Here is a 27,212-nt window from a genome sequence, read left to right on the forward strand (position 1 = left end):
ACCGTGCTGCACAGCTGTCGCTCATGAGGAGCTCTGATCGGTGGTATTTTAAGCTTTTTCCACCTTGCAAAATTAAATATTAGTATTATATCAGAGCATTGTAGGGCTGGTGAAGAGCAAGTGTTTGATGTCAGAGAGACCAGGGTTCAAATGCTGATTCCTCCGGTTTGTAGCTGAGGAGCCCAGGGCATATGGCAACCTTTCTGAGTGTCAGCTTCCTCATTGGTAAACTGGTCATAATATTACCTACTTGACGTTGTGAGGAAAAAATGAGTTTCTTAAACTCTCAGCCCACTTCTGGCACATGACTCTATTTGATAACATTTAGCTGATACTATTTTTCCTTTATCTGCATTAGAGAAAATCTTGCTTATGTTCCTAATGTGATTATATTGTGATTTTCCCCCAAAATTATTACTATAGAGATGTATGTCCAATACATTCATAATAGAAGATGAAAGAGAGGAGGGCTTGGGAGCAATATTTCAAAGGCGAAGTTCTACACTAAAAATTGTCTACATTGTATCAAATGGTTCAGCTGTCTTGGTTCTCTGTAATAGTGATATCAAGTGTAATAGTGCCTTAATATTGCTAGCTCTCCCTAAATAGCCATTATTCTTCTATTAGGCATGAATACATACACTGTCCTTGTATCTGTATTTCAAACCGACATGAACTTTTTATATATCTATCACATGCCCTTGGTGTAGGCCAGTGGTTTCTGGTCTTTGGAGACTACTGATTTGATGAAAGATGTGAATCTTATTCCCAGAAAGATGTACGTGCTCATAATTTTACATAAAATTATAGCAGGTGCAGGGACCCTTCCTGAATCCTATCTGTAGATGCTCGATTAGGCTATGTCTACGCCTGTAAAGACAAGTAATAGGTTAACTAAGGAAGTGACAATTCTGGATGATCGAGGCACAGGTTCCACATGATTGATGGAATGGAATGAATAGCGCAAGGTAACGTGTGGTTAAGAAACCTCTGTTCTAGTTTGTCTTTACTTCTAAATAATTAGCTGCATGTTAAGGACAGGTCACGTTGGCCTTGCTAGACTTAGCTTTAATTTTCTCACTAGTAAAATTGAGAACATTTACAAGTCTCTAAATATCTTAGAGTCAGTCATCTTTGAAGCAGCCATATAATTCTGGGACCTCTCCGTTTCAAGCTGAGAATCTTAACTAAATATGAGGCATGGAAAAGAGAGGCTGCATTTTTTTGCGTAATAAGATTTGTGCACAGTGACCATGAGAAAGGAGACGATGGCCTTGTGAGCTGTTCTGAGAGAGGAACGTAAGATGAAAACCCCTGCGAAATCGTCTTGAAAAGTAGAGAGAGCCAGATTTTACGTTGAACGGATGGCACAGCAGAGACAGTGGAGTCTTTTCATGTTCTGTCTCTGCTCCTAGTACAGCTTATTAAATGCTTGTTAATGAGGGAAAATCTAACAAACTGTTGAAAGCCTTCTCTCTGATCAGTATGGTGAAAAGCAGATAACCCATGGAGAGGCCTCTGGTACTGTGAATGAGGGGACAAGTGTCTAGGAGACACTCTGCTTTTTTAATCTAAAAGCTTTTATTTTGTGCATAACACTGCTGAGATTACCTAACTTTTCTGTCTTGTATAGCTAAGTATTAAAGAGGAGAGATCTCTGACTTATAAATCTTTGTATGTACCTGCTACATCCAATAAACTGTTGATTAGTCTTTTTTTTTTTTTAAGATTTTGTTTATTTATTTGACAGAGAGAGACACAGCGAGAGAGGGAACACAAGCAGGGGGAGTGGGGGAGGAAGAAGCAGGCTCCCAGCGGAGAAGCCTGATGTGGGGCTCGATCCCAGGACCCCGGGATCACGCCCTGAGCCAAAGGCAGACACTTAATGACTGAGCCACCCAGGTGCCCCTGTTAGTCTTAGACCAAACATAATTTTGGGTATTTTAAGGAAAAGACAGGCTTTTGTTGATAAAAAATATGTGAACAAATGATGAAACAACCTAAATTAAGCATTTGAATGCAGTTTGTAAATTGAACGGGAGTTAAGACAAGGTATAATTTCTTGTCTAAATGCAATTAGTATCTTCAAAGGGATCATTCTTTTTTGCTTATCAAATATATGGCCTTTAGTTTTCAGCCCTTCTTCAATAAAATGTGTGAAAACAGGTATTGCCAAACAGTGCTTTTCTTTTGGGATATGTTTGTAAAAGATCTCCACTGACATGATGCAGTTCTGAAGGTGAATATCGTTTTTACACTCAGTCTTTGCAAACACCTAGCTTTTGTGTTGCTAAACATTGGGAGAATTCTGGGAAGTTTTTGTTTCTTTTTTTTAGTTGTGAGTTGGCTCTGTACTTTGGCCAAGAATAGGGAAATAAGTAATTTTCTTGAAGCCTTTTTAACCCGTGTGCACATACATGCACACACATACATGCATACATATGCACACTTGTGCGTATATGCACATACATACACGTCTATACATGTGTGAAGTCTGTAGTATTTGTGTATCTGCGGCAGATACTCGGCTAAACTGCTTACTTGTGTTGTCTGTATTGAGCGAAGACAAAATTACACAGCACGTTGTAGTTTCTAAAATATTAATTTATCTAGTTTATTTCACCATGTCCGAACCCCCTTTATGATAGTAATCTCTTTTAAGGTAGTACTTTTCGTTTCACTGAAGGAGTCATTATGTAGTATTTGTAGCAGGTAGTACATCACGTTTAGTCATCAGCTGAACGGAATAGAGAGACTAGGAAATATGGTGAGATATAGTCAGTTATTGTGTGTTTATTGAGCACCTACGTTCCTAGGCTAGAAGGGGCAAGGGAAATGTCAGCGGACAGGGCTGATTTTGGTTGCCACAGGTTTTAAAATTAAGGCAGTAATGATTTATATGTGTGTGCAGATTCTGCTAAAATTAAAATATTAGTTTGCTTCTGTTAATTTTAAGTTGCATTTACTCTTTTTCACCCCCCTGGGGAGATCAAAAGGAACATCCAGAAGCAGCTTATTTTTACTGGCAAATCAGTGTGAATAGACACCTCCTCCGAGACCGTAGTGTTATTGTGGATTATGGAAATAAGCTTGGAGTCGGAATTTAAGTAGAATTTCACCTCTCCCATTTATTGGGCAAATGGCCTTGGGAAAGTTATTTCACATCCCTGTAAAATGGCGATGATCCTTGTTTCAGGGTTGTTTTGAGGATGAAATTAGATAATAGAATTCGAGTGCTCAGTAAATCTTCTCCCTCCCATCTCACATATGCACATGGCCAATGAAGAAGTTTTACATATTGTATTAAGGATTGTGTACTTCTCTTTCAAAATAAACTTTCAGTGGCATCAGTTTCAGCTGATAAACAGGAAAGTGCATAAATCACAAGGATATACAGAGTGTATCCAGGCAATTACACCCTCCACCCCCCGGCCAAAAACACCATACTGACTTGTCCTGATTTTGAAGTCTATGTAGTGGAAGCTGTGTGGTATGATTTCTGTGTTGGGTTTCTTCACTGCACATCTTAAGTGGGTGAGGTTCATTCCATTGCACCCTCTGGTGATGCGGATTATTCTGTTACATGACTATGTCAGTATTTACTTGTCTGTTACATTGCTGATGGACATTGGGCTTGGTTTTGGGTTGGGCTGTTAGGGATAGTGCATTCTTGTGCATGTTTTTTGGTGAATATATGTGTATATTTCAGTCAGGTATACACATAGAAGGGAATTATTTGGGTTTTAGAGTCTGTGTATATTCAGAGCAGATACTCCCAGTTGGCAGTTCTGCCGGCCGTGTATGAAAGTTCTCGCAGCTCCACATCCTTTCTCACACTTGGTTTTGTGTGTCCTCTTCATGTTGGCCATTTTGATGGATGTGGTAGTGGTTTATTGTGGTTTAATGTGCATCCTTCTAATTGCTTATGAAGATTATTGACCATTTGATATCCTTTGTGGTGAAGTCCTTTGCCCACTGTTCATTTACTTGTCTGCCTGTTTCTTATCGATTTGTAGAGATTGTTTATGTATCTCCTACCCTGGCTCGCCTTTTCACTCTCGTAATCAGATCATGCGATAAACAGATATTTTAAATTTTAATCTAGTCCAGTTTGTCAATTTTTTCCCTTAATGATTAGTGCTTTTAACGTCTTGTCTAAGAAGTTTTTGCTCATTCCAGGGACATGGAGGTATTCTCTTATGTTGTTTCCTTTTTTTTTTTTTTTAACTTTTTTTCAAGATTTTATTTATTTGAGAGAGAGAGAGAGAGAAAGAGAGAGCATGAGCAGGGGGAGGGGCAGTGGGAGAAGCAGACTCCCGGCTAAGCAGGGAGCCCGATGTGGGGATGTGGGACTCAATGCCGGGATTCTGGGATCATGAGCTGAGCCGAAGGCAGATGCTTAACTGACTGAGCCACCCAGGCGCCCCTCTTACGTTGTTTTCTAAAGACTTTGAAGTTTTACTTTGCTCATTTAGACCTACAATCCAACTGGCATTGATTTTTGTGTACGACTTGAGGAAGGAGTCAAAACTCACTTTTTCCATCTGGATACACAGTTAACCCAGTTGTTACTTGAAGAAACCATCCTTTTCTGTACTACAGTGCAGTATTGTTTTTGTCACTAATTAAATAGCCTTACATGGGTGGGTCGTTTCCATAGTCTGTTCTGTTGCATTGTCTTTTCTTGTGTCATTACCCACCCTGTCTTAAGTAGTGATGCTTTATACTAAATAGTAATACATCAATTGACTTCTGCATGTTAAGCCATCCTTGCATTGCTGTGATAAACCACAACTGGTCGTGATGCAGTATCCTTTTTATATATTCCTGGATTCAGTTTGCTTATATTTTGGTTAGTATTTTTACATTCTGAGTTTGAGAGGTAGGTCTCTAATTTTCCTTTACTGTGGTGTCCTTGTTGGGTTTTGGTGTCACGTTTATGCTGGCCTCACGGAAAGAGGTAGAAAGTATTCCCCTCATTTCAGTCCTCCTGAAGGGTTTGTTTTTAAGATTGTAGTTCTTTCTTTAGATGCGTAGAAGAATTCCCTCTAGTGAGGCCGTCTGGGCTTGGGAGTGTGTAAGAATCTGTTTTCTTTAAAAGCCTCTTCAAATGTTCTGTTTCTTTGGATGTTAATTTTGGTAGGTTATGTTTTTCAAGGAATTTGCCCACTTCTAAAATACTTTCTTGAGTGGCTACTAAGAAGTCATTGATACTAAAAATAGAAATAACCAGATAAAACTTTGCTCCATTTGGAAAACTACAATTTTTTTAGAGATTGTTAAGTGATTTAATATAAAGAATACTCTTTGTTGTGGTTTGTGGGAGAATAAACAGTGGTTGATGCTACTCGAATTAGGTTTTTTATACTAGTGTGATTTATATGGACAAAGTTAGTTCCCTGAAAACAAATTATATTCAAAGGCTATTGGTATGTGAAATCTGTAATTAGATTTGGAACTAATTTTTTTTAAATTAGGGGATGGAGGGGCAGAGAGAGAGGGAGAGAGAGAATCTTAAGCAGGCTTTATACCCAGCACAGAGTCCCACACGGGGCTCAATCTCGCAACCCTGAGGTCATGACCTGAGCTGAAACCAAGAGTTGGACGCTTAACCAACTGAGCCACCCAGGTGCCCCTTGGAGCTAAGTTTTTAACTTTGCTCCGTTTTGGATTAATTTTGGATTAATTTTAGATTCATTGTTTTCTAAAGATTTGGATTCATTTTGGATTAATTTGACTAGTGAATTATAATTTAACATGTTCTTGGTTCTTTGCAGGATTGTTTCTAAGGGATAGTGAAAATAAAAAGTGGTTAAAGTATGAGATAATAGTATCTTAACTCTTTGGGAGTGGGGCAGTCAGTATTCAGTTAATCTCTATCTAAGTATTGCTTATTAGGAGTGAGAATTGTCAGCATTTATTCACTTACTCAGAAGCATCCTGCTTGTGCCTGGCACCCCAGTTGGTTCTGGACGTACAGATTTACTGTCTTTTCACTGAAACTGTTGACTTTCTGAAAAAGTGGCACTGATGATGAGACCTACAGGTTGGGGGGCAGCTAGCGGGGGGGTGGTATGTGCAAAGGCTCTGGGGTAAGAAAGAGTTGGTGGAGGTGCTGAGAGTTCCTCATGGCTGCGGGGAGGTGACAGAGTCACACAAGCCCCAGTTAGAGAGAGATGCAGGGCCATACATAGTAAGGATTTTGCATTTTAGCCTGAGTGCCAGGGGAATCCATTGAAGGTTTTGAGCCGTCTTGCTATACCGGTTTGATTCATGTTCCCCATACCTAATTACACACTGCCTTGAGATCCATTAGTACTCTTCTTTTGTTTTTAATCACTTTCTTTTTTTTTTTCTGGGACTGGTGCTTGTTGGTAGTCCTGGGCAAGAGCTTGGGTCTGGCAAATGACAAATATTTACTTACGCTTTTAGCGTTCATATTGTGTGTATCACATTGTCCATGGTCATTCAGATGGTTTACTTACCGTGTAGGTCCCTTGCAGGTGCCAGACTTGATCCATGCGATGAGGTGTAAGCAGATGTGGAAAATTCTGGAACATACTGGGTGTCCCAGTGGCTTTGCTCGTGTTCAGGCAGTGTAGGATGTTAACAGCACGCCGGCTTTGCAGGATACGGTAGCTGCCAGTTTGGGCCTTTGGTCTAGTGTGGATTCTTTCCTGTGTTTTTTCTTTTTCTTTTAATTTCTTTTTTTTTTTTTAAGAGGGTTATGAATACTCTGGAAGATATGAGCCTCTGGTTGTAGTTTTGGTTCCTGCTCCTTTCCCATTCTTTGTAGTCCCAGAATATGGTAGTAATGTCCCGTGCTCTTAATTGTCCTTGACGCCGAGTGTTCTTTAGCGGGGCTCTGGCAGCGTCTCACCCCTTCCCTCCAGGACACGAAGTTCCCTTTTTCACACCCAGTGTCAGACCTGTCTTTTTAGTGATTTGCATATTTGACTTAGCTAATGAATTCAGTGTGTATGTTACGGGATTGTGTAGGGGAGGAAGGAGAGCCGGAGTCCACCATCTTCGCAGGTCCTATGGTAGAGATGAGGCTGGCGGAAAGGCAGACAAGGTCATTTGCCCAAGATTCTTGTAGCTCACAGAAGGATTCCATCAGCACTCCCGACTTTGGAGCCCCCTTCTTTTCCTCTCTCTCCTGGATTCTTTATGTAATGTGTGTGTACTGGGTTTGATTGTGACATAATTGAGCGAAACAAGGGTGGTTACCTTAGGCCGCATTTATTCTGATTCTGCTTCTCTTTTTTGAAACATCTAATTCCTGTCATGGATATATTTTTTGAAATTATATTTAGCAGTAATGAATCTTCATCTTTCTTATTAGATTAGTTCAGTTTTTGGAATAGCCCGAAGTTCCCTTGATAGCTAAGTGTGGATCTGTCTCCAAGTGGAAATGTGCGATCGGTGGCCAAGGTTAGAGAATCATAGCTGGAGGTAGGATAACCAGCCATCCTGGTTCCTCTAGGGTTGGGGTAAGTGAGTGGATAGTGCCTGGGACAGGGGACTTTCAATGTGCAAACAGGGGAAGTTCCGGTATAATCCAATCATTATAACCAGGAAGAGGAATGTCTTCTTTAGTGGAGAGAGGAAACTTCAGAAGTCTCTTGTATCGTCTTGCACTGTTCCTGTCTCTGGGCCTTGTGTAGATATTTGTTCTTGGCTGAGATGAACTAAGGGAGAGCCCTTGGTGTATGCTGAGAATAGAAAAGCAGAGGCCCAGATCTTCGGATCCCTGTGGAGCTGTATGTTAAGGTCCTTTAGGATGGAGCTCTGGCTTATCTTAACCTGTTGCACTATTTCACCACTCTCGTGTGGGACGAGTGCATTGGCACACTGCTTGTAATTTCTGCAACTTGACTCGCATGGTTTCCCTATAGTGCTTCTCCACATGCTGACTCCTCACCCATATGATGCCCTGTCACTGTCCCCTCCCTGACGGGGGGCTGTTACTGCTCATTTGCCGAACTGACCTCCACCCAGTTCTTGTCTTCTCCAGAATACAGGTTTGCAGTACGTATGTTTTGCTCAATAAATACTTGTTGAATGAATAAATCATTTAAGGAGCAGGACTTAAAGGTCTTTTAAGGGGAAAAAAATCACCTTAAATATTACTTTTTAGACTACCACAAAATACAATTGGACAATTTCCATTTTTCTGGGTACTGGTAGTCAAACGTATGTATCAGTTTTTAGTAGAGTTTTACTTTTGACTTTGTTTTAAAATATTTTTAAACTTCTGAGTTGTAGGAATAGTATAAAGAACTCCCATCTCGGTACCTATATTTACCAATAGTTAACATTTTGCCACATTTGTGTGTTCTTTCTCTTTCCTCTCTCTCTCCCTGCATGTCGTTATTTTTCTGAATCTTTTTAAAGTAGCAGGCATTATGCTCTTCACTACTGAATAATTCCCAAGAATGAGAGCATTCTCTTACATGATCACAATATAGTTATTGAGTTCAGAGAATTTAGCATTCATCGATGATGATAGTTAAATTTCACTAGTGTTCCTGTCGGGGGAGGAAAAAAGGTTTTCCTCTGTGCTCTTAGTGAGTAGAGCCTATGAATTAAATCAACAACAGATGCACAAGAGAAAAGATTTATTTTGCGTGCACGCTGGAGATTCATCCAGACCCAAGGAAGTATTACACTCGAGAGTTTATATACCCTTTTTAATAAAGGGCCATATATTGTGGACAAGTGACAAGACAAAGGAACAGGGGAGTTTGGGCTTCTAGGGGTGGTAAATTGTGGGAATAGATGACGGAAAACCATAGGGATTATTTTAGCAAGGTTTGCTTGTGCGGATGCAAGTCAGTGCCATCTTTAGTGATAATTATCATCTCCTCTTCCTGGTACTGGAGTGGGGCGGAGGGACACTCACAAAGCGACATTTATGTCCTGCTTTTAGGCAGGAAGGGAAAGGGCAAAGAATTCCTCCTGTATCTGCTATTTCTCTGTTGCCTTCAGCTCAGAATAATCCTTATGCCAAGGCAGCATATTTTCAGGTGGCCTCTTCTGATTGCTTCATGCCGGTCTTGTCCTTCGTAGTGGTGTGCCTTCTCTGAGACAGGATTCAGTCCAGGAGGGTCATTGTGTGTAGTTGTCGTGTTTGTTTACTCTTGTAATCTGGAATCGCTTCTCAGCTTTTAGCTTCTGTGATACCTGACCTTTTTGAGGAGCATGAGCCAGTTGTTTTGTGAAATGCATCTCAGATTTGGTTTTTATGCTAACTCATGATTGGATTCAGGGTTCTCACTGTTGTCAGGACAGCTGCGTAACTGGTACTTCCTTCTCAGTGTATCACGTTTAGGAGATGCATGTCAGTTTGTCCCGGTATTGGTGAGGTCACTTTGGTGGAGGGTGGTATCTGTCAGGTTTTCCCAGTGTGAATGTATCAGTTTTTGTGAGGATTTGTAGGGAATCTGCAGAGATACTTTGAGCTGATGTAAATATTCTTTTGTAAACCAATAGTTTTAGCATCCATTAATGACTCTTGCCTTCATTACTAATGTGATGGTTAAAAATGGTGATTTTTCTGTCATTCCTCCTACATTTATTGGTTGACTGTTTCTAAAATAAGTCCTTGGGTTTTCCCAGTTATATTGTAACTTTAGAACTGTACATGTTGCTGAAACATTCTCAAGGTTTGTATCGGATCAGATTGCATTAATGTGGAAGACGATTTTGCAGAGGTTGGGAGTTCTGGGAGGATGAGGCTGGAGGGATGGATATAGCTGGGATGCTGTCAGAATTATCATCATGCAATGGATGCCTGTCTAGCTTTGCTGTTTTCAGATCAACCCAGAACTTTTGTTTGTTGGAGAAGGGGGCAACCATGGGGGTCTTAAACTTGTTAAAATAATCTGGGTTGTTTCAGATCTTTGAAAAGTAAGAAGTATCTAAATTGAATTTTTTGTTTGACTTACAAAAAAGATACATATTAATTTAAGGGTAAATCAATAAGGTTTATACTGAACATAGAATAAATATCTATATTTGTGGGTATTTCCAGCTTTCCTTCAGTTCCGTGTTAAGTCAAATATGAGCTTATCTTTCCTTTGAAAAATCTTACAGTTTGGGGGGGAAATAGCAGTAGCAATAATATCTAATATGGGACAGAAGATACAGATAAGCCCTGATTTGGGTGGTACAGATGGCCCCTGTGTATTGCATGAAAGGGGAGTGAAATAATAGAGGTTTTTAGGTTCCTTGGGGGAAGGGGGAAGTGGCAGGTGGGAGCCCAGAAGCAGAGGCTTATGTGAAGGTTGGGATATACTTGTCACAGTGCTCTAGGGAAAGCAGATAACTTGAGTGGTTCGGTATCTTGCACATAGCTACAATGCGGCACTTTACCCTTTGCCTGGAACTTTTAATATGTTTGCTTTCCAGGCTCATCATATTCAGCAGTCTCTCAGACTCATTTTGTCTCGACTAACCTCTCTTTAGTATTAAAAGATACATGCATTATATTGTATTAAAACAGCTTAATACAGAAAATTGTGGCCTTTTTTCCCTTCATGGATGTTCTTATAGGGTCTATAAAAGATAGGCAAGAAGGTGGTCGTGAATTGAGTACATTCTGGCATTTGTTGTACAATGTTTTTATTGAGTAAAGTACAGAAACTTGGAATCAAACATTAACCTTAAAACTCATCTTGAAAGTTAGTGGTGTATTCAGTGTTTGCCTCTCTTGAAACAAAACGGAGGGTAAATGCCACTGTAGGTAACTTGAAGGGGAGGGATGGTTCTGGGTGCCATTTTGATGTGTTGGAATGTTGTCTTTTTAAGAAGTATTCCAAGTACGTGGGCCATTGGCTGGCAGCCTAAAGATACTTTTTATATAGAGATTTTGATGGATGATACTTCTTAAAATGCTGTTTGACCTGTATTCAATTTCAATTTTGGATAAATCTAATTTTAGGCATAATGACATTGAAATATAAACATAATATGTTTGTTATAGATTTATAGAAACCCAGAAGTTTATTTGGTTCATAGAGTAGTGCAAGAAAAGAAGGCTAGTGAATTTGTGGTTTAAGTCCTAGAAACTGGGATGAGTTTTAACCACATTTAATGGCTTAAGGGAGAAGTTTAAAAAAAAATTTTTTTTTTTTGCTTTGTTTTTGTTGGTTTGTTTTTAACCTAAAACAGAATCATTTCTCTCTAGATTTATTTATTTATTTCTACACCCAACATGGGGCTCAAAGTCATGACCCTGAGATCAAGAGTCGTATGTTCCACCGACTGAGCTGGCCAGGTGCCCCCAGAATCATTTCTCGCTAAACGATTGTCTTTCTACAAGTCATTCTCAGTCTGAAAGTTTGTTTTCCAATTCTAAATGTAGTAAATTGTTCAAATTGTAGGAAATTTTAGAATGTAGAAAAGTTTTAAGGAAAATAATTGCTCATGGCAATAATCCAAACCCATCCTCAATTTTAGGGTGAATTTTCTCTCTCTCCATTCCTCTTTTTCTTTTGTTTAGTTTTTAACTTGACTTAGTTATGGTCTTCCTGTAAATAATAATGCTCTGCTTTTTTTTCATTGTATGCCATACCCTAAGCGTTTTTGTTCATTATAAGCTGTCATCATTTTTAATGGCTCAGTTGAATTGTGTCATGTAAAATGAACCACAGTTGACGACACTGTTCCCTCATTCAGTGTTAGACATGGAGCATTTTTGCTATTTATAAATGGTAATGATGAAAGGAGCGTTTCTGTATGAGTTTTGTGTGTGTGTGTGTGTGTGTGTGTGTGTATTAATATTTTAGGATAGATTAATATGCAAGGATTTTAAATTAATAATGACAGATGTAACTGTCAGGGAGTAAGAATTCCTGTCCTCTCTAAGGTCCTTCTAGCTGGGCTGAGATTCAAACTGACTGAAAGAGATTAACGGGAGAAGATCAAATGTAATAGTGTGTACATACGGGGGATCCACGCAGACGTGGACATTCCAAAGACAGGAAGGCATAGTGAGAGGTTATAGGTCATCCAGAACTAAGGGGAGAGGCGAGGGGTCCCAGACTGCAGAGGAAAGGAAAGCACTTCACAGGGCCCTAAGGAGAAGAGCAGATGTTTAGTAATTAGATGTTTGTCCTGCCATATAGATGGGTCACTTAAATAAAATTGATCCCTGCTAATAACCCTTATTCCGGGAAAGACCCTTGGTTTAGATTTTTTTAGGTGCTTAATGGAAGGGCAGAAGTTTCTTTTGAGCCCACACAGGGCCTCGATTGTCTTTAGCTCAAAAGAATCTCCATGCCAAAGTGGCCCATCTTGGGGTGGCCTGTCCTTGGCCCCTACCTAACAATTAAAAGTAAAAATGGAAATATTTCTCTTGTGCTGTGTATTTCATTTTCTGAAGATACCAGTGTTTAAATTCTTGAAATTATTATCCCTTTTCTTTTCTCTTTGGTCTTTCAATCTTTTGTTCCACCTTAGTCTTTTCATAATCTATGTTCACCAAATGGTAGTTGAGAAGTCCTTGAAATACTTATTTTATATACTATAGATATTTTGGTTATTTCATATCTTTTTGGGTATTTTTGTATTCTCAGACTTTATCCATTTGATGATGATAACTTCTTGCCCATCGTGTACCATTTTGTTGCCTAAGAAATAGTTAAGTGAAGTAATGTTTTCAGTGATGTTTGTGGAGCCAAACAGAAGTAGCGTATAGTATTTTTTGGTTTTTGCTTTTAAAGAGAACTAGTAGACACAAAGCTATTTAATTTTATTTCACATTGTATACCCTATTTTGTGATTTAAATGTTTGATTTTCATTCTACTGTAAATTCATGATGGCTAGGTAGTTCATGGTTTGTGGTTTTCAGGTTCCCCTGGATATAAATACTATATAAAATCTTGTATACTTTAAATGTATATGATAATTAGTTATCTATGCCAAATCCTAGGATTAATAGAGTGTTTTAGATTTTCTTAAAGAAGTTTCTTGAAGTCTTACGAATTGTTTGAAAACAAAGGTTCTATATAGAGATAGGAGTGTGGTTTTGTAAATACTACCATATATTGAGCATTTTCTGTGTTGTGAGAACTTTTTTTCTACCAAGCTTAACATACGTGGTCTTACTGAATTCTCATAGTAGCCCGGGGTTATTTTACAGTCAAGGAAGCCACCTTAGAGGTAGCCTGTTAAGCCGTGGTCTTGACACTGGACCCCTTGCTGGTTTTCAGATGATTTTTAAATGAAAGATACTTAACAAAAAAAAAAAGAGTTTGCTTTCGATCCTGGGTGGCCTTCCTCTGCCCCTCCTACGTGGCAGGCCTCTGTGAGGGGTGACTGTGTGTGAGAAAGTATCAAGGGATGAGGGCATCACCTTGGCTTCTGAAGGTGAAACAGCTGAGCCTCCTCCCGCTCCAACTTTAATTTAGAAAAGGAAGGCTGGTGGGAGTAGTTTGGAAACAACTTGGATCCTTTCTGTGTGCAGATTCCTTTTTAACGTAGTTAAGTGTTTGCACACTTAGCTCCGTCTTCGTTTTAAAAGCTCGTCTCCCTAATATAGTTGGGCAGCGTATTTTAAGATTTCTCCAGTGTTTAAATTCCAAGAAATGGAGATTTGTTATTTGGCGTGAATATTATTTGAGGATGTATTTTATGTCTTTTTTTTTTTTTAAGCCAGTCTTGAGGAAATATAATTAAAAACAAAATCTCCTCCCCACCCAAAAACTGATCCACAAAGGTAGAGGAAAGAAAACAGTTTTGTTACTGGGTAAGCATTAAACCAGAGTGTGATGTACATCACAGGCTGTCCACAGAAGAGACTCCGAAGACAGAAAAAACCCCTACTCTTTTTATAGCTAATTGGTTAGACCCTCAACATCCATATTTTTCAAGGTAGAGTCGCTCATTTCCTCGCATCTTTATGACTGGAGGTAGGTTTTGCGGTTTGGAGTCAAGTGACAAATGAGGCCCAGCTCTTCCTAGGAAACTGGGAGATTGGGCATTGTCTTTCTTGATGCTCATGTTTCAGGGATGGCTTTCAGGTCCTTAGGGAGACATTCCTGAGATGTGAGACTGGCTAGAGGCTATTTAGCTTTTAAAAAGATTCACTTACATTTGGAGAGGATTGAGAAATTGTGAACAAAAGGGAGGGGGAAGGAGGCTTTTCCCTTTATTATCGACTGGGAGAATTAAGCCTCTTAATTTGCCTTAATGCCAATAATCATATAAACCTGTTTGCATCTATAGCCAAAAACTCCCTTAGTGATTTTAGGCTTGGTTGGTTAAAATAATGCCCTAGATCTCCATAGCGTATTCGTTACCAGGAACTGAAGGCTTTTCAAGCCTTTCTTAGTTTGTTAGCTTACAGAAGTAGTTTTGACACTGTTTTAATATCACAGTGTTACTTTTGTGTGTGTCCGTGTGTGTGTTTTGTCTTTCGTTCACTATGGGGACTTCGTGGTAGTCCTCTTGGGCTTCATGAGAGTAGGAAGGAAATCTGGACAGTGATACATGTAAAGTTAAAGTATCAGCATCTGTGACACGTTATAATACAATGACCAAGTTGGGAGTTTTTTTTGCCAGTTTTGGAAATGTGTACAAAGATGCTCTCGATGCTTTTAGACTTCAGATGAGCAGGGTTAAGGGGCCTGTTGTTTTAAGCCTTTGTCTGAAGGTCTACAGCCGAATACTGGATTTAGTGCTAATGTGAGTGACGTTTGTTGGTTTGTACTAAAACTGGGCTGAGTGTCTGGGATGTGGCACATCTTTTTCAGTTATCGTAAAGGGGCTTATCAAACGGGAGTGTGCATGTTTGTAATCTAAGTCATGATCGTCATTTAAAATGAGAAAACTTGACCTATTGGTTCTGTGTTCATGAACATAAAACAAGTTGTCATTGTACTTGGCATGTTAACTCTCTGACGTATCTCTATACAGAATAGGGAAATAATTTGGATAACCCAGCACTTTTGTAATAGTGGAATTCCATTGAAGTTTAAAGGATTATCATCAGTGTTCTTATTTTAGTTATGGTGTTTCGAGAAAAGACGTGAACATGAATTCCAACAGTCTAGGGCATGACGCATCAGGCCACGTTGGTGTCTTGAGTTTGCATCTGACTAGGTGGCGGTACAGAATGGAATTAAGCGTCATAGTGTGAGGTAGGTTTAGAAACACGGACTGACACTGGGAGAGGGAAGATCGGCTCTCGTGGAGCGTGGTGTACTGACTTCCTGCGGGAAGATGTAACTTACTTTCAACAGTTCTCCCTTATATCTCATTGGATTGTACTAACAACTTTCAAATATTTTCACTTGTATTAGAACATAATAAATACTAATTTTAAAGGCAGCTCTTTGAGGCATGTACTGTTTTCTTGACTTTCAGTAGAAAAATATGTTATCGGGAATCTTATTCTGATAAGTGTGAACATTTTGTCAAATAGGAATTTTCTTAAAGTTGATTTTTTTAAAATGAGTTTTATGTTCTAAAATACTCTCTCTGATTGCTTTTAGGTTACCTTGGGTATGAATTAATACAGACTTGGAAACTGAAAGAACTTAGAATCAGCATTTTGAGGTAAATATGTACATACTGAAATAGTGCTAAGGTTTCCCCATTCTGCTTTGTTAACCTTTTAGCGAACCAGACTTGTCTCTGAAATGAGAAAGTGTGACCTGTGCTTGCATGCCCTTGCGCCGACTAGACGAGACAGACGTGCGTGACGATTGCTGTCCCCGAGCTGCTGGTAGTGAAGGCACTGCTACCACGCGTCCTGAGCACAAGCAGAGAGTCGGGGTCAAATCGAACCAGGTCAACATGTGGTGATTAAATTAAGCTTTCCGTCTCAATACTTGACACGCCTCCCTCATTTTTGATTTATAATCTTTGAGGAGAACCACACTAAATTTATATTTCTTTGTAACAGTGTTGTTGAACTGTGTTCTGAATTCTTTCATTCATGAATGAATTCTGTAAAAGACTTTGTAGTGTGGATTTAACTGTGGTGTTTTTAATTCCATTTGAGAAATTGGAATTGCTCACCTATTGCATACATGCATCAAGGTGATTTGGATTTCTCAGCGAAGTGCCTCTTAACCACCGGTGATCTTTGTTTCTTTTGTGTACGTGAATTTAGGAAGTAACACATACTTGTTGTCTTCTTTTTTCCCCCCATTATCCTAGTCACCGTCTTTAGATTTTCTTGTATTCATTTTGAAATCTTTCCTTGGACTTGCCTCGAACTTTTTCTTTCCCCCAGATCTCTGGCAATTAGGCATGCTATTGTTACAGCTCATTCTCTTGTCCTTTGTTCCAGAGAGTGCAGACTTCGTATCCTAAAATAACCCAGATGTCTTTTGTTTAAAATTTAATACAAAATAATGGTCTTTTATTTAACTCTTCATATCAATAGGGCTTTCTTGTAGATGTGTTTATATTCTGTTTAAGTGCAGGAATCTTACATTTGGCTATTTTTGCATTTATTTTTAGAGCAGAAGCTTGGGCATGCTGTGATTTTCCAATACACTGCTATCACAATGTCAAAATGCAGTTCAGACAACAGCAACACAGAGATCTCAAACATTAAAACGGTAAATCTGTGATTTATCATATGTGGAAAGAGAAAGAGAGTTTATTCGTGTGTTTTACTCCAGTATTTCTGAATGAATAATATATGGAAGTTGTGAAACAGTCTCACCAATTTCATGAATGTAAATTGTCTGGCCAGAAATTTAAAATCTGTGATTGAAAAACAGTCACGGGGAGTTGTCTGTTGGCTCTGCGAAAGCAGCTAACCAATTAGTCAGTTCATCTGTGAGATGACGGGACTTCTCCTGACCAGCAGGGATTCGGAACTTTTCATTAAGACCAAGTTAAGGGAAAAAAAATCTATTTAAACATGTCAAAGAAAATAAAAATTGGCAAAATTATAGATTTTTCTGTTTTCACATTATCGATTACCTCTTGAATTTTTCATCTTGGCTTTGTGTTCCCTAAATAGAAAGTGTATCTCTGGGGCCAGCCACTGTATATGAAATGAAGGAGGACTAATTGAGCAGTTATGACGTTACGGAGAAGTTCTTTGAGAGGGTTCAGTCGCCGTCCTCCATTTCCTTGCAGGTCCTCTGCTGCCCATCGCCCCCCACCCCCTACCCTCATCGCGAGTAGAAATGGAGAGAGCGTGGATTTCCAAAACGTAGAGAAATGGCTTTTGAACTGTGACGATTCTGTTCTGTACGTTGTTGTGTGACAGTCATGAATCTCTTGTTGGGTTTATCAGATATTTATGTAAACGTTGTAGCAGGAAGTTGAAGAGCTGCAGAAAGTGAGACCTGCGTTTGCTCTTAGGGAGCATGTGTGCTGGTGAAGAATAAGGTGTGTACGAGTGTGTCTCTGCACGTATGCGTAAGATGATGTAAAATTTGAAAGGCAGGCAGAAGTTGTTGAAAGCCTTTTTTTTTTTTTAAGATTTTGTTTATTTGAAAGAATGAGAGAGAACGAGCAGGGGGGGCAGAGGGAGAGGGAGAAGCAGGCTCCCCGCTGTGCAGGAGCCCAGTGTGGGGCTCATTCCAGGACCCCGAGATCATGACCTGAGCCAAAGGCAGACGCTTAGCCGACTGAGCCACCCGGGCGCCCCCCTGTTGGAAGGTTTTTATGACCGTTTTCGTTCTCCAGAGCTGCACTGCTTGTTTGTCATGTTCTGGGTGTGGTTTGGTAAGCAGGTGACCCAGGTGTGTGAGACCTACAGCTCCTGTATGCAGGGAAATCCCAGTCCAACCAGTCATTTTTATTTATTTCCTTTTTAAAAGTCTTTATTTGGAAACGATTTCAAACATATGGCAAAGTGACAAGAGCAAGCGTAGGACAAAGAATACTTGCTTTGCCCCATCTGCTTTACTGGTTGCACACTTCTCTACATGTATGTGGTTTCTTTTTCTGACTCATTCGAGAATAAGCTGCATACGTGTCGTGGCCCTTTACCCCTAGATGCTTTGGGGTATATTTCTTAGGAATAAGGATCTTTCCTTAAACAGCCATAGTGCATTGTCAGCTTCAGTGACTTGCACAGTTTTCTCAGGGGCTCCGTGACGCCCTTTATGGCATTGTCCTGCAGTACAGGACTCAGTCTGAGACGACTCACTGCATTTAGCTGTTGTGTCTCTTTGTAGTCTTCTTTATTTTTTTTATTTACTTTTTTTTAAAGATTTTATTTATTTATTCAACAGAGATAGAGACAGCCAGCGGGAGATGGAACACAAGCAGGGGGAGTGGGAGAGGAAGAAGCAGGCTCATAGCGGAGGAGCCTGATGTGGGGCTCGATCCCATAACGCCGGGATCATGCCCTGAGCCGAAGGCAGACGCCCAACCGCTGTGCCACCCAGGCGCCCCTGTAGTCTTCTTTAATCTGCAACATTCCTGTAGTTTTTCCTTGAATTTTATGTGTTTTTGAAGACTGTAGATTCCATTTTAAGAAACAGGTGTTCTTCTCATTCTTTTAGATTGTCTTTCTGGAGTTATTGTTATTATTATTATTATCCTTATGAGAAGAAGTGGTGACAGCAGTGACAGTGTCAGGAGGAGGCGTGCTGCAGGTTCCTAGCTGTACGTGGTGTTTGGAGGTAGAGGAAGAGGTATTTGGGGATTTACATTGCTGCCTTCTTCCTGTTCTGCTCTCTTCAGCTACCAGGATTTAGGCTTACTTCCTGACACCGTTTGCCATGTTTTGGATTGCTCTTGGATTAGCATTTGGCTTGGATGAAAAGTGAGCGGGTCAGGCTTGGGCATAAATAATTCCAGACAGTAGGCAGCCTGTAGTAACGAAGATGTCAAGAGGTATCACAAAGACGGTAGTCAGGTGGCAAGTGCCACGGTGTCAGCCGTGGATCTCCAGAGGGTAGGTCAAGTGGGTTTGACTTTGGGTTCTGGGCTGCCGAATGGAGTTAAAAAGCTTGAGTGGTGAACCTGAGGGTGTGCGACCAGTGGGCCTGAGGAGTTGAGCAAAGTGAATGCCAAGTGTGGGGTGAAAAGATGGCTGTCGGGGCTTTGGTTGAGTAGAGAAAGAACACATTGTGTTGCATGAACGGAGTTGGTAGTTGTCAGAGTGGACTCTGGAATCCTTGGCTTGCCGTCTTCCTCTGAGAAGGATGAGAATGGTTATGCGGTCTGGTCCGGCGGCAGCCGCCCTGCTGAGGTCCTGGGCTGCTACAGCCCTGTGCCCCTGCCGCTGACTTGAGAGCGCACTGCTGTTAGCTGGATGCTGAGTGGTTGTCAGCCGAGCTAATCTCTGAAGTCAGGACTGCTGCTGTGCCTGTGCCTGAAAGAGGCTACACTTCAGACTCCTTGTTGGATTAGGTGGGACAGCTTAAGTCACTGTGCTGTATCCTGGTGGTACATTTCACGTGTCGGGAGATTCGAAGGTTCTTGTCAAGGAACAAAGAGTGGGCTTCTTTCTTCCCAGTTTCATAGAGTGACAACAGTGAACACTCTGAAGCAGCACGAGGGTGAAAACTTCCTTGGGGGCCAAGTCAGTTCTGCTGGCAGTCAGAAAGCCGGTGGACTTTGATGGTGAGGTTTGAGATCCTAACTCTCTGTCTGCAGGTTAGGTGGTTTTTTAAAAAGACTCAGGTTCAGTCTGTCATTTTATAGAATCAAATTTATTTTCGGGAAAGCAAACATGAAACACAGAGAAGTACTTATGTACCATGAAAATCTCACAGAATCGTGCACTATCTTATTTATCTAGGATGTGTGTAATTTTAAAAATACATATTTAGATATTTGGTCAGCTGTGCCATTGTGATAGGTAGTCAATTGAGAAAAAGACCTTGTGTGTTTATGGTCTGTTGATAAAATGACAAAATGTTGGCAGGCATTTGAATCTTGCTTCTGTGCAGGCGCAGTGCTAAGCGCCTTCCTTCCATTATCTCATAAGTTTATCAATAATGGCATCAAAGAATTGACAAAGAATGTTTGAAATATATGCACATGTCGACGTGTTTCGTGTATACATATATATTTAAAAAGGCATCATGTTTGTATTTTAAAGGTGCATGAGAAAAGGCATAGTTCTGTATCACTAAATATGGATATGGATTTTCTTCATGGGTTCAGAGTATTCCATTGTATAACTATACCATAATTTATGTAGCTCATGTTTTTATTAATACATTCGAAAGGTGTTTCTTGCTTTCAAGTAATAATGCAGCAGTACGTATATCTTCGTGTAGTCGCCTAGTTCTTTTAGGTAAGTTTCTAGGTATAGAATTGCTGGGTTGGAGAGTGTAGAGCACTTGACTTTTTAAAATGATCCTCTTAGATCAAGAAAAAGCTAACAATTATAGGAAGAGTTTGAAAGGTTCCATAGGAATGGTATTGTGATGTTTCTCTTGTCTCTGTGCTCTCTTGTTCTTAGCCCCGCACGCTGGTGTAACGGTATTCCTTTTCCCTTTTGTAGTAAAGCTGTGCTAGAGCAGAATGCAATGAAAGAAGCACTGGATGAATGACAAGCCCTGCTTCGCAGCCCCTCAGCATGGCAGGCCTGCAGCTCATGACCCCTGCCTCCTCACCAATGGGTCCTTTCTTTGGACTGCCATGGCAACAAGAAGCAATTCATGATAACATTTATACGCCAAGAAAATATCAGGTACTAATGAGAACACTAATACTGGAGCATTTTCACTAAAATGGAATTAGCATATAGTTGACACGACTTATATAAAACCCATTTACCTTTTCAAGCTCTCCTCTTCTGATTAATTTTCTCATTCTAAATACTTTTGTTCTTAATAGTCCTTTTCTTTTCTAACATCTGCCGGGTAATTGATTTGATAGTTTTATTTGTGAAGCTCCTTATTTTTTTTTCCCCCTCTGAAAACCTCCACTGCTCCTTAATACCCACTTGGGTGTGTCTGTCCTCATGAGCAGAGTAGGAGTTGACATTGGTTTGAACAACCATGAACCGGCAGGCCCGGTTGTTGTCAACTCGGTCATCCAGATTCTTCTTGAGAAGCTTTGCGTCCCCTACAAAAATAATTCTTTTTTTTTTTTTTTTAAAGATTTTATTTATTTATTTGACAGAGATAGAGACAGCCCGCAAGAGAGGGAACACAAGCAGGGGGAGTGGGAGAGGAAGAAGCAGGCTCCCAGCAGAGGAACCTGATGCAGGGCTCGATCCCAGACCGCTGGGATCACGCCCTGAGCCGAAGGCAGATGCTTAACGTCTGAGCCACCCAGGCGCCCCTCTACAGAAATAATTCTTAAAGAAATTGTAAATGCATATTTACAATTTAACTAATTTAATTTAATTAATAAATATGCATCCAGGCATATTTACACAACACAGCCATACAATAACAGGCATTTTAATGCCTGTGATGATGATGATTCTTATGGAAAGATCTAGAAAGTCTGTTTTTTGGCAGATTTATCAGAGGGAGATGGTAGAAAACAGTGAAATTTCCTGGATTAAAACAAAACCCAATTTTCCCAGCTTTGTCCCTAGATGAGAAGTGTATAATCTTTTCTCTCCACTGTATTTCCAGGTGGAACTGCTTGAAGCAGCTCTGGATCATAATACCATAGTCTGTTTAAACACTGGCTCAGGGAAGACGTTTATTGCAGTACTACTCACTAAAGAGCTGTCCTATCAGATCAGGGGAGACTTCAGCAGAAATGGAAAAAGGACGGTGTTCTTGGTCAACTCTGGTAATAAAAAAAATATTTTATGAAATTGCGTGGAGGAAATTGGATGAGATTTTATGATGAAGCACATTTTCTCTGTGGGCATTAAGTTAGATTATTGAAAGGATAGAGAGTTTGAGAAATAATGTGTTTTTTGAAATTCTGGTAGCAGAAAAATCATTTTGACTTATTTCTTAACTTTATAGTATGCCTCGTTTAAGTGTCAGCCATTTTATTCCACAGAGGTTAAACTTCAGCTTTTTCCTTAATTGTAATTGTAATTGCATTTAATTCTGCTTCTGTGAACCTCAGCTGCTAGGGCACTCGTATAACCCTGCCACTGCTCGCTCTCTCTTTTTTTTAAGATTGTTTCAGCTTGTGATGTTCTCATGTACTTTAAATACATATGAAACGGTCTTATTTCTTGGTGAAACAATCTGATTTTATTGAAGAAACCAGGAGGGGTGGATCTGGAGTAGTTCCCGTTCTAGCCTAGAAGTTATATTCTTAGGTTGGGGAAAATCAGCTATAAAGAAGGAAGGTGGCATAAGGTTCTCTGAAGGGAATGACAGAGGGTAGGACCTTGAGTCTAGTAAATGCATTCAGGGGGATACCCTTGGAAATAGGATTTTAAATTGGCTACCTGAAAAATTGGGGGTTAGGTATGATCCATAATAATCAAGATTTCTGTAGCTGTCTTAATCACTGGTCGCCCGGAGAGCCAACTAGGAAAGCTTTGGTATATTTACGTGGAGTATTCCATTTGTAATTAGCAAACCAGGTTGCTCAGCAAGTGTCCGCTGTCAGAACTCATTCAGATCTCAAGGTCGGGGAATACTCAAACCTCGAAGTAAACGCATCTTGGACAAAAGAGAAATGGAACCAGGAGTTTATGAAGCACCAGGTAAGACTTTCACTTTTTAGAGAAATTTTACTTTTTAAATCCCTACACGTCCTTGGCTTCGTTCGTGAGATCACCTGTAGCCTTGAAAACTCTACTTCCCTGTACTTGGTCCTCCTAGAAACTAGCCCTTACGTCCTCTTTCTCACTGGAGGGCTCACACCAAAACCAAATAAAGAGTCACGTATATGGCTGTCTTACTGCATAGAAGAGAATCGGCTCTATACTCTGATTTCCTTGCTTGAAAAACACAAAATCTGATGACCTGTTTCCAACTTGTAGGTAACCTGCTTCTTAGAAAATTTTTTTTTTTTTTTAAAGATTTTATTTATTTATTTAACAGAGATAGAGACAGCCAGCAAGAGAGGGAACACAAGCAGGGGGAGTGGAAGAGGAAGAAGCAGGCTCATAGCAGAGGAGCCTGATGTGGGGCTCGAACCCAGAACGCCGGGATCACGCCCTGAGCCAAAGGCAGATGCTTAACCGCTGTGCCACCCAGGCGCCCCTGCTTCTTAGAAAATTTATGTTGAAGGTCTTGAAACTGGAGACATTTCTTGGTTGAGATCTTTGGGTCTTTGAGAGACGTCCTCTAACTGAGCCGTTTCTGCGGAGGCGGCTCGTGCTGAGGGTGGCGGTGGGAAGTGGTTAAGAGGTGCTTCCTCCTAAAGCTGGAGCGGTCCGCAGTGACGAGTGGGTCTCTCTTGTGGGGTTGAGTCCTCATCAGCGAAGCACTTCAGTGTCCACACAGTGACGAGTGATGGCACTATAAAAGAATATTGAGTCTTCCAAAAACCTTGTCAGTTTAATGGGGAAAGAGAGGAAAACAGTGTGAATTGTTTTGTGAGTTGATTACACTGATAGATCTCATCAGTCAAAATATGGCTATAGGAGCCTGAAAACCTCAAGTACATTTAGTAGATTTATCATAAAAACATGGTCTCTATTATCAAGGATTTTTTTTTCTCATAATCTCTTTCCATATTTTCCTAATTCTGCTTCTTGGTTCCAAAGTCTAAGCTTCCATACATTTAAAATTTTTGTTTTAATTTGACTAATGAATTTCTTAATTCTCACCCATAATATAATGTTTCCATAATCTGATTTAGTGCGTAAGTGTATCCAGGCAGGTGAAAGGCAGGCACATTTGTATACTGATGCCAGTTTTCTTTTAGGTTCTCGTTATGACTTGTTATGTCGCCTTGAATGTTTTGAAAAATGGTTACTTATCACTGTCCGACATTAACCTTTTGGTGTTTGATGAGTGTCATCTTGCGATCCTAGACCACCCCTACCGAGAAATTATGAAGGTAAATTTCTAGATTTTATCAGTCTTAATTCAAGTCAAATTACTGAGAGTGAGCGGTGTTTTTATAAAAAGCAGTGATATTAGTTACTGATTTTGGGAACTTGGTTCCATGTATGAATGAATGAATATGAAATTAATTTTCACTTAAATCTGTGGTAACTATCATAAGTAACCTACAGTAAATCTAAACCTAGAATAAAATTTTAAAAGCGATACAAATAGACAGTACATAGTCTGTGATAAGTTGATGATGAGCTCTTATAGCATATTTCAATGTGCCTTTTTGATAAACAGGTCTTTTAAACAAGCTACAGTAATTCCATAAGTCATATTTTTAGTATCCGTCCGTCTTCTCGACCGGTGTTAACTTGGCAGTGTCTCTTCTGTTCCGGCCTGGCAGAACGCAGTCCTTACTGTCAGTATCTTTTATTGTGTTAGCTCTGTGAGAATTGTCCATCGTGTCCTCGTATTTTGGGACTAACTGCTTCCATTTTAAATGGGAAATGCGATCCTGAGGAATTGGAAGAAAAGATTCAGAAACTGGAGAAGATTCTGAAGAGTAACGCTGAGACCGCAACTGACCTGGTGGTGTTGGACAGGTAGGCGCTGGGGCCCGGCGGCTCTTGCGCGGCCAGCTCCCCCGAGGTGCGGCCTTCGGTACCTTCCGAGGGCTCTCCCGGCGGGCGCCCGTTCAAGTGGACGCACGGCTGCCGCAAGAAATGAGCGAGCGGGGGAGTTCTGTCAGGACAGTCGCCCACGAGGGCAAGGATCTGACCTTGTCTCCACAGAGAGCAGCAGATGGAGGGGTTTCTTCAGTCCGAGAGCAGATTGCAGAAGCGCGGGCCCGCCTGGTCGCGGATATTGACGAGGACTAGGAACTCGGACAGGAAATGTGTGTTCTTTTCCGTCCGTGTGTGCTTGGTTGTTCCGACCTAAGTGTCCCATGGGGCACTTTGAAAGAGCACTCATTTATTGACAGAATTCAGTATTTTACAGTATGTTTTAAAATGATTGGAAACACCTTGTAGTTTTGGAAACGGGTGTGAGTGTCTGAGAAAGTCGTGTATGCTTTCCAGGTTTGTGTCTTTTTGAGAAGGTGGCTGTTTTGTGTTTCAGTAAACCGTGCACACATACACACTTTTGATTTGAGTTGGTGGAAGGGAGCTTAAATAAATTAGGCTTTTAAATAAATACAATTCAGTTCATATTAAAGTATCTTTATATCCTTCTTAGATATAGTCTTTAGCAGGGCTAGAGATTATCAAGTGGTGGTTCTTGGAACAGTTATAATAACTAGAGAAGCTGATTTCTCAGGGTGTGGAGCTAAACCAGGCGGGTTTTGACATGTCGGCTCCACTAGCTAGCAGCTGTGTAACTTCAGGTGAGTCGCGTGCTCTCCCGGATCCTGAAAAATGGCCTTCATGGTGGTTTTAGGGGATTCCTCGGCGATCATCATCACGTCGATACGTGGAAAACATCTTGCAGCGCACCTGCCATTTAATAGGACCTTGGGGAAAGTTGTCTTTGTAGAATGAGAGGAAAACGTGATGCTTCAGATTCATGGAACTTAAGGATTCAAATGCCATATGAAGTACAAACCTCAGGAACTCATGGACATGTTGTTCTGACTCTTGAGCCTAAACAGTCTGAGGTGGAAGAAAAAGGCTTTGCTTCCGCTTTTCCCTGCCCCGAATTAGCTTGGTAGGCTCGCACGCTTGAAATGTTCGGAAGTAGAGGTGTTAGAGCATTAGAGTAAAACTGATAAGTGATCTGTTGAATCGGATAATTTCTAGTTCTCTAAGCGTGGCTTTCTGGTTAAGTATAAGTTCTGATTGAGAATAATGAGAACTGTCTTTAGTATATTTCTTTTCCTTAATCATTGTTAGTACTTTTAGAATACTAGTGCTGTTCTGGTTGTCATATTTTATGAAAGGCTTAAGAGAGCCAAGGATGATACCATAATTGGTTGAAAGTTAGGTGAGCTTTCCTTACAAGGATACGTTAAAAACACATTAAAATAAAACTGATATTTGCAAATGCTAAAAATGTCAAATAGTACGGAAGTGGATAGATTAAATAATACTTTCCCTCTAGGATCTGCCCCCCATCCGTTTCTGCTCCTGAGAAGTAATCATTATTGAGTTGTTTGAGTATCTTGATGCCCAAGGAGGCAAAAGTTGAAAGTCTAAACTTAAAAACCAAAACAAAAATCCTGACATCATAAGGTAATGGCAAGAGTCACAACATTCTCTGCATGTCGGCGTTAGGCAGTCGTTCCTCGAGCCCTTCCAAGCAAGCACAGGCACAGATAAAAGTGTTCCCTGTTAGGAAGACCCCTGCGAGCCTGCCTGTGACCCCAAGGTGTAGATACGTCATAATGGATCATCGTGCTGTAGTGAGTTTCTGGTGGCAGTCACTACTTCTGTTTCCCCTGTTAAAGATACACTTCTCAACCGTGTGAGATCGTGGTAGACTGTGGGCCATTCACGGACAGAAGTGGCCTCTATGGCAGACTGCTGTTGGAGCTAGAGGAAGCACTTAACTTTATCAACGACTGTAACATACCTGTGCATTCGAAAGAGAGAGATTCTACTTTAATTTCTAAACAGGTAAGCGTGTACACGTAAGTAGAGAAAGCGTAATAAAAGGCTTCTGTTTATTTTTAATATCGAAACAAAAACTTGTTTCTGATGAGACTATTGTATGTTTTAGTTTAAGGCCTTATCTTCTTATCTCCTTGGACATTTTTCATTAAACACATCGTGTTGGCTTGAGGTTATGGTTACCCAACAGATAATTAAATGTAGAGATCCCTGATTTAAGGAGGTGGGTTGGGCTTCATGGCGTAAGTCCCTGCTCGAACCCTCGGACTGAGCGAATCCTTCTGCTGTTACCATGTGTGTAACTGGATATGAGCCTGTCGTTCTGAGTGCTACAGCTTTGGGAGGAGATCCTTAGATCAGTGGTCCTCAAAGTGTGGACTCCAGTTCAGCAGTGTCCGAGTTGCAACTTGTTGGAAAAGCCGATCGGGCGTCCCGTCCTTCACCTGCTAAAGCCCTGGTGGAGGGGTCCAACTGTCCGAGATTTGACAAGTTCTCCAGTTATCCCAACTCCTTAAAATTTGAGACCTGTCGTCCTAGGATTTTGCAGCCATTTGTGAATAATGCTGTCGAATCTGAGTCTCAGTTTCTCTCCTGCTGATTTGCTTTGGAGCAGCAATGCCTAGACTCTTCTCAATCCTTCATTTCTCATTAAGTCTGTGTTCCACCCAATTTGTCTTTTATTTGCCTGCGGAGCGCACAGTTCCTCGGTTACAGCCTCCATGTGGATATACATCC

At 40.5% G+C, this 27,212-nt stretch overlaps 1 protein-coding gene across 2 annotated transcripts in view; it reads left to right on the forward strand.

Moving 5' to 3' along the window:
* Positions 1 to 27,212, forward strand: part of DICER1 (dicer 1, ribonuclease III) — a 72,691-nt gene that overhangs the window by 7,278 nt on the left and 38,201 nt on the right. For both annotated transcript variants that reach the window (XM_040641480.1, XM_040641481.1), the window contains exons 2-9: positions 15,502 to 15,565; positions 16,478 to 16,578; positions 20,442 to 20,630; positions 21,529 to 21,691; positions 22,441 to 22,571; positions 23,741 to 23,875; positions 24,313 to 24,473; positions 26,315 to 26,483. In XM_040641480.1, coding sequence (XP_040497414.1) covers positions 20,487 to 20,630; positions 21,529 to 21,691; positions 22,441 to 22,571; positions 23,741 to 23,875; positions 24,313 to 24,473; positions 26,315 to 26,483 — 903 coding nt within the window. In that variant the 5' untranslated portion in view covers positions 15,502 to 15,565; positions 16,478 to 16,578; positions 20,442 to 20,486. The remainder of the gene's footprint in view (positions 1 to 15,501; positions 15,566 to 16,477; positions 16,579 to 20,441; positions 20,631 to 21,528; positions 21,692 to 22,440; positions 22,572 to 23,740; positions 23,876 to 24,312; positions 24,474 to 26,314; positions 26,484 to 27,212) is intronic.

Source organism: Ursus maritimus, unplaced genomic scaffold, assembly GCF_017311325.1.
Source record: "Ursus maritimus isolate PB19 unplaced genomic scaffold, ASM1731132v1 scaffold_25, whole genome shotgun sequence".
Taxonomy (NCBI): domain Eukaryota; kingdom Metazoa; phylum Chordata; class Mammalia; order Carnivora; family Ursidae; genus Ursus; species Ursus maritimus.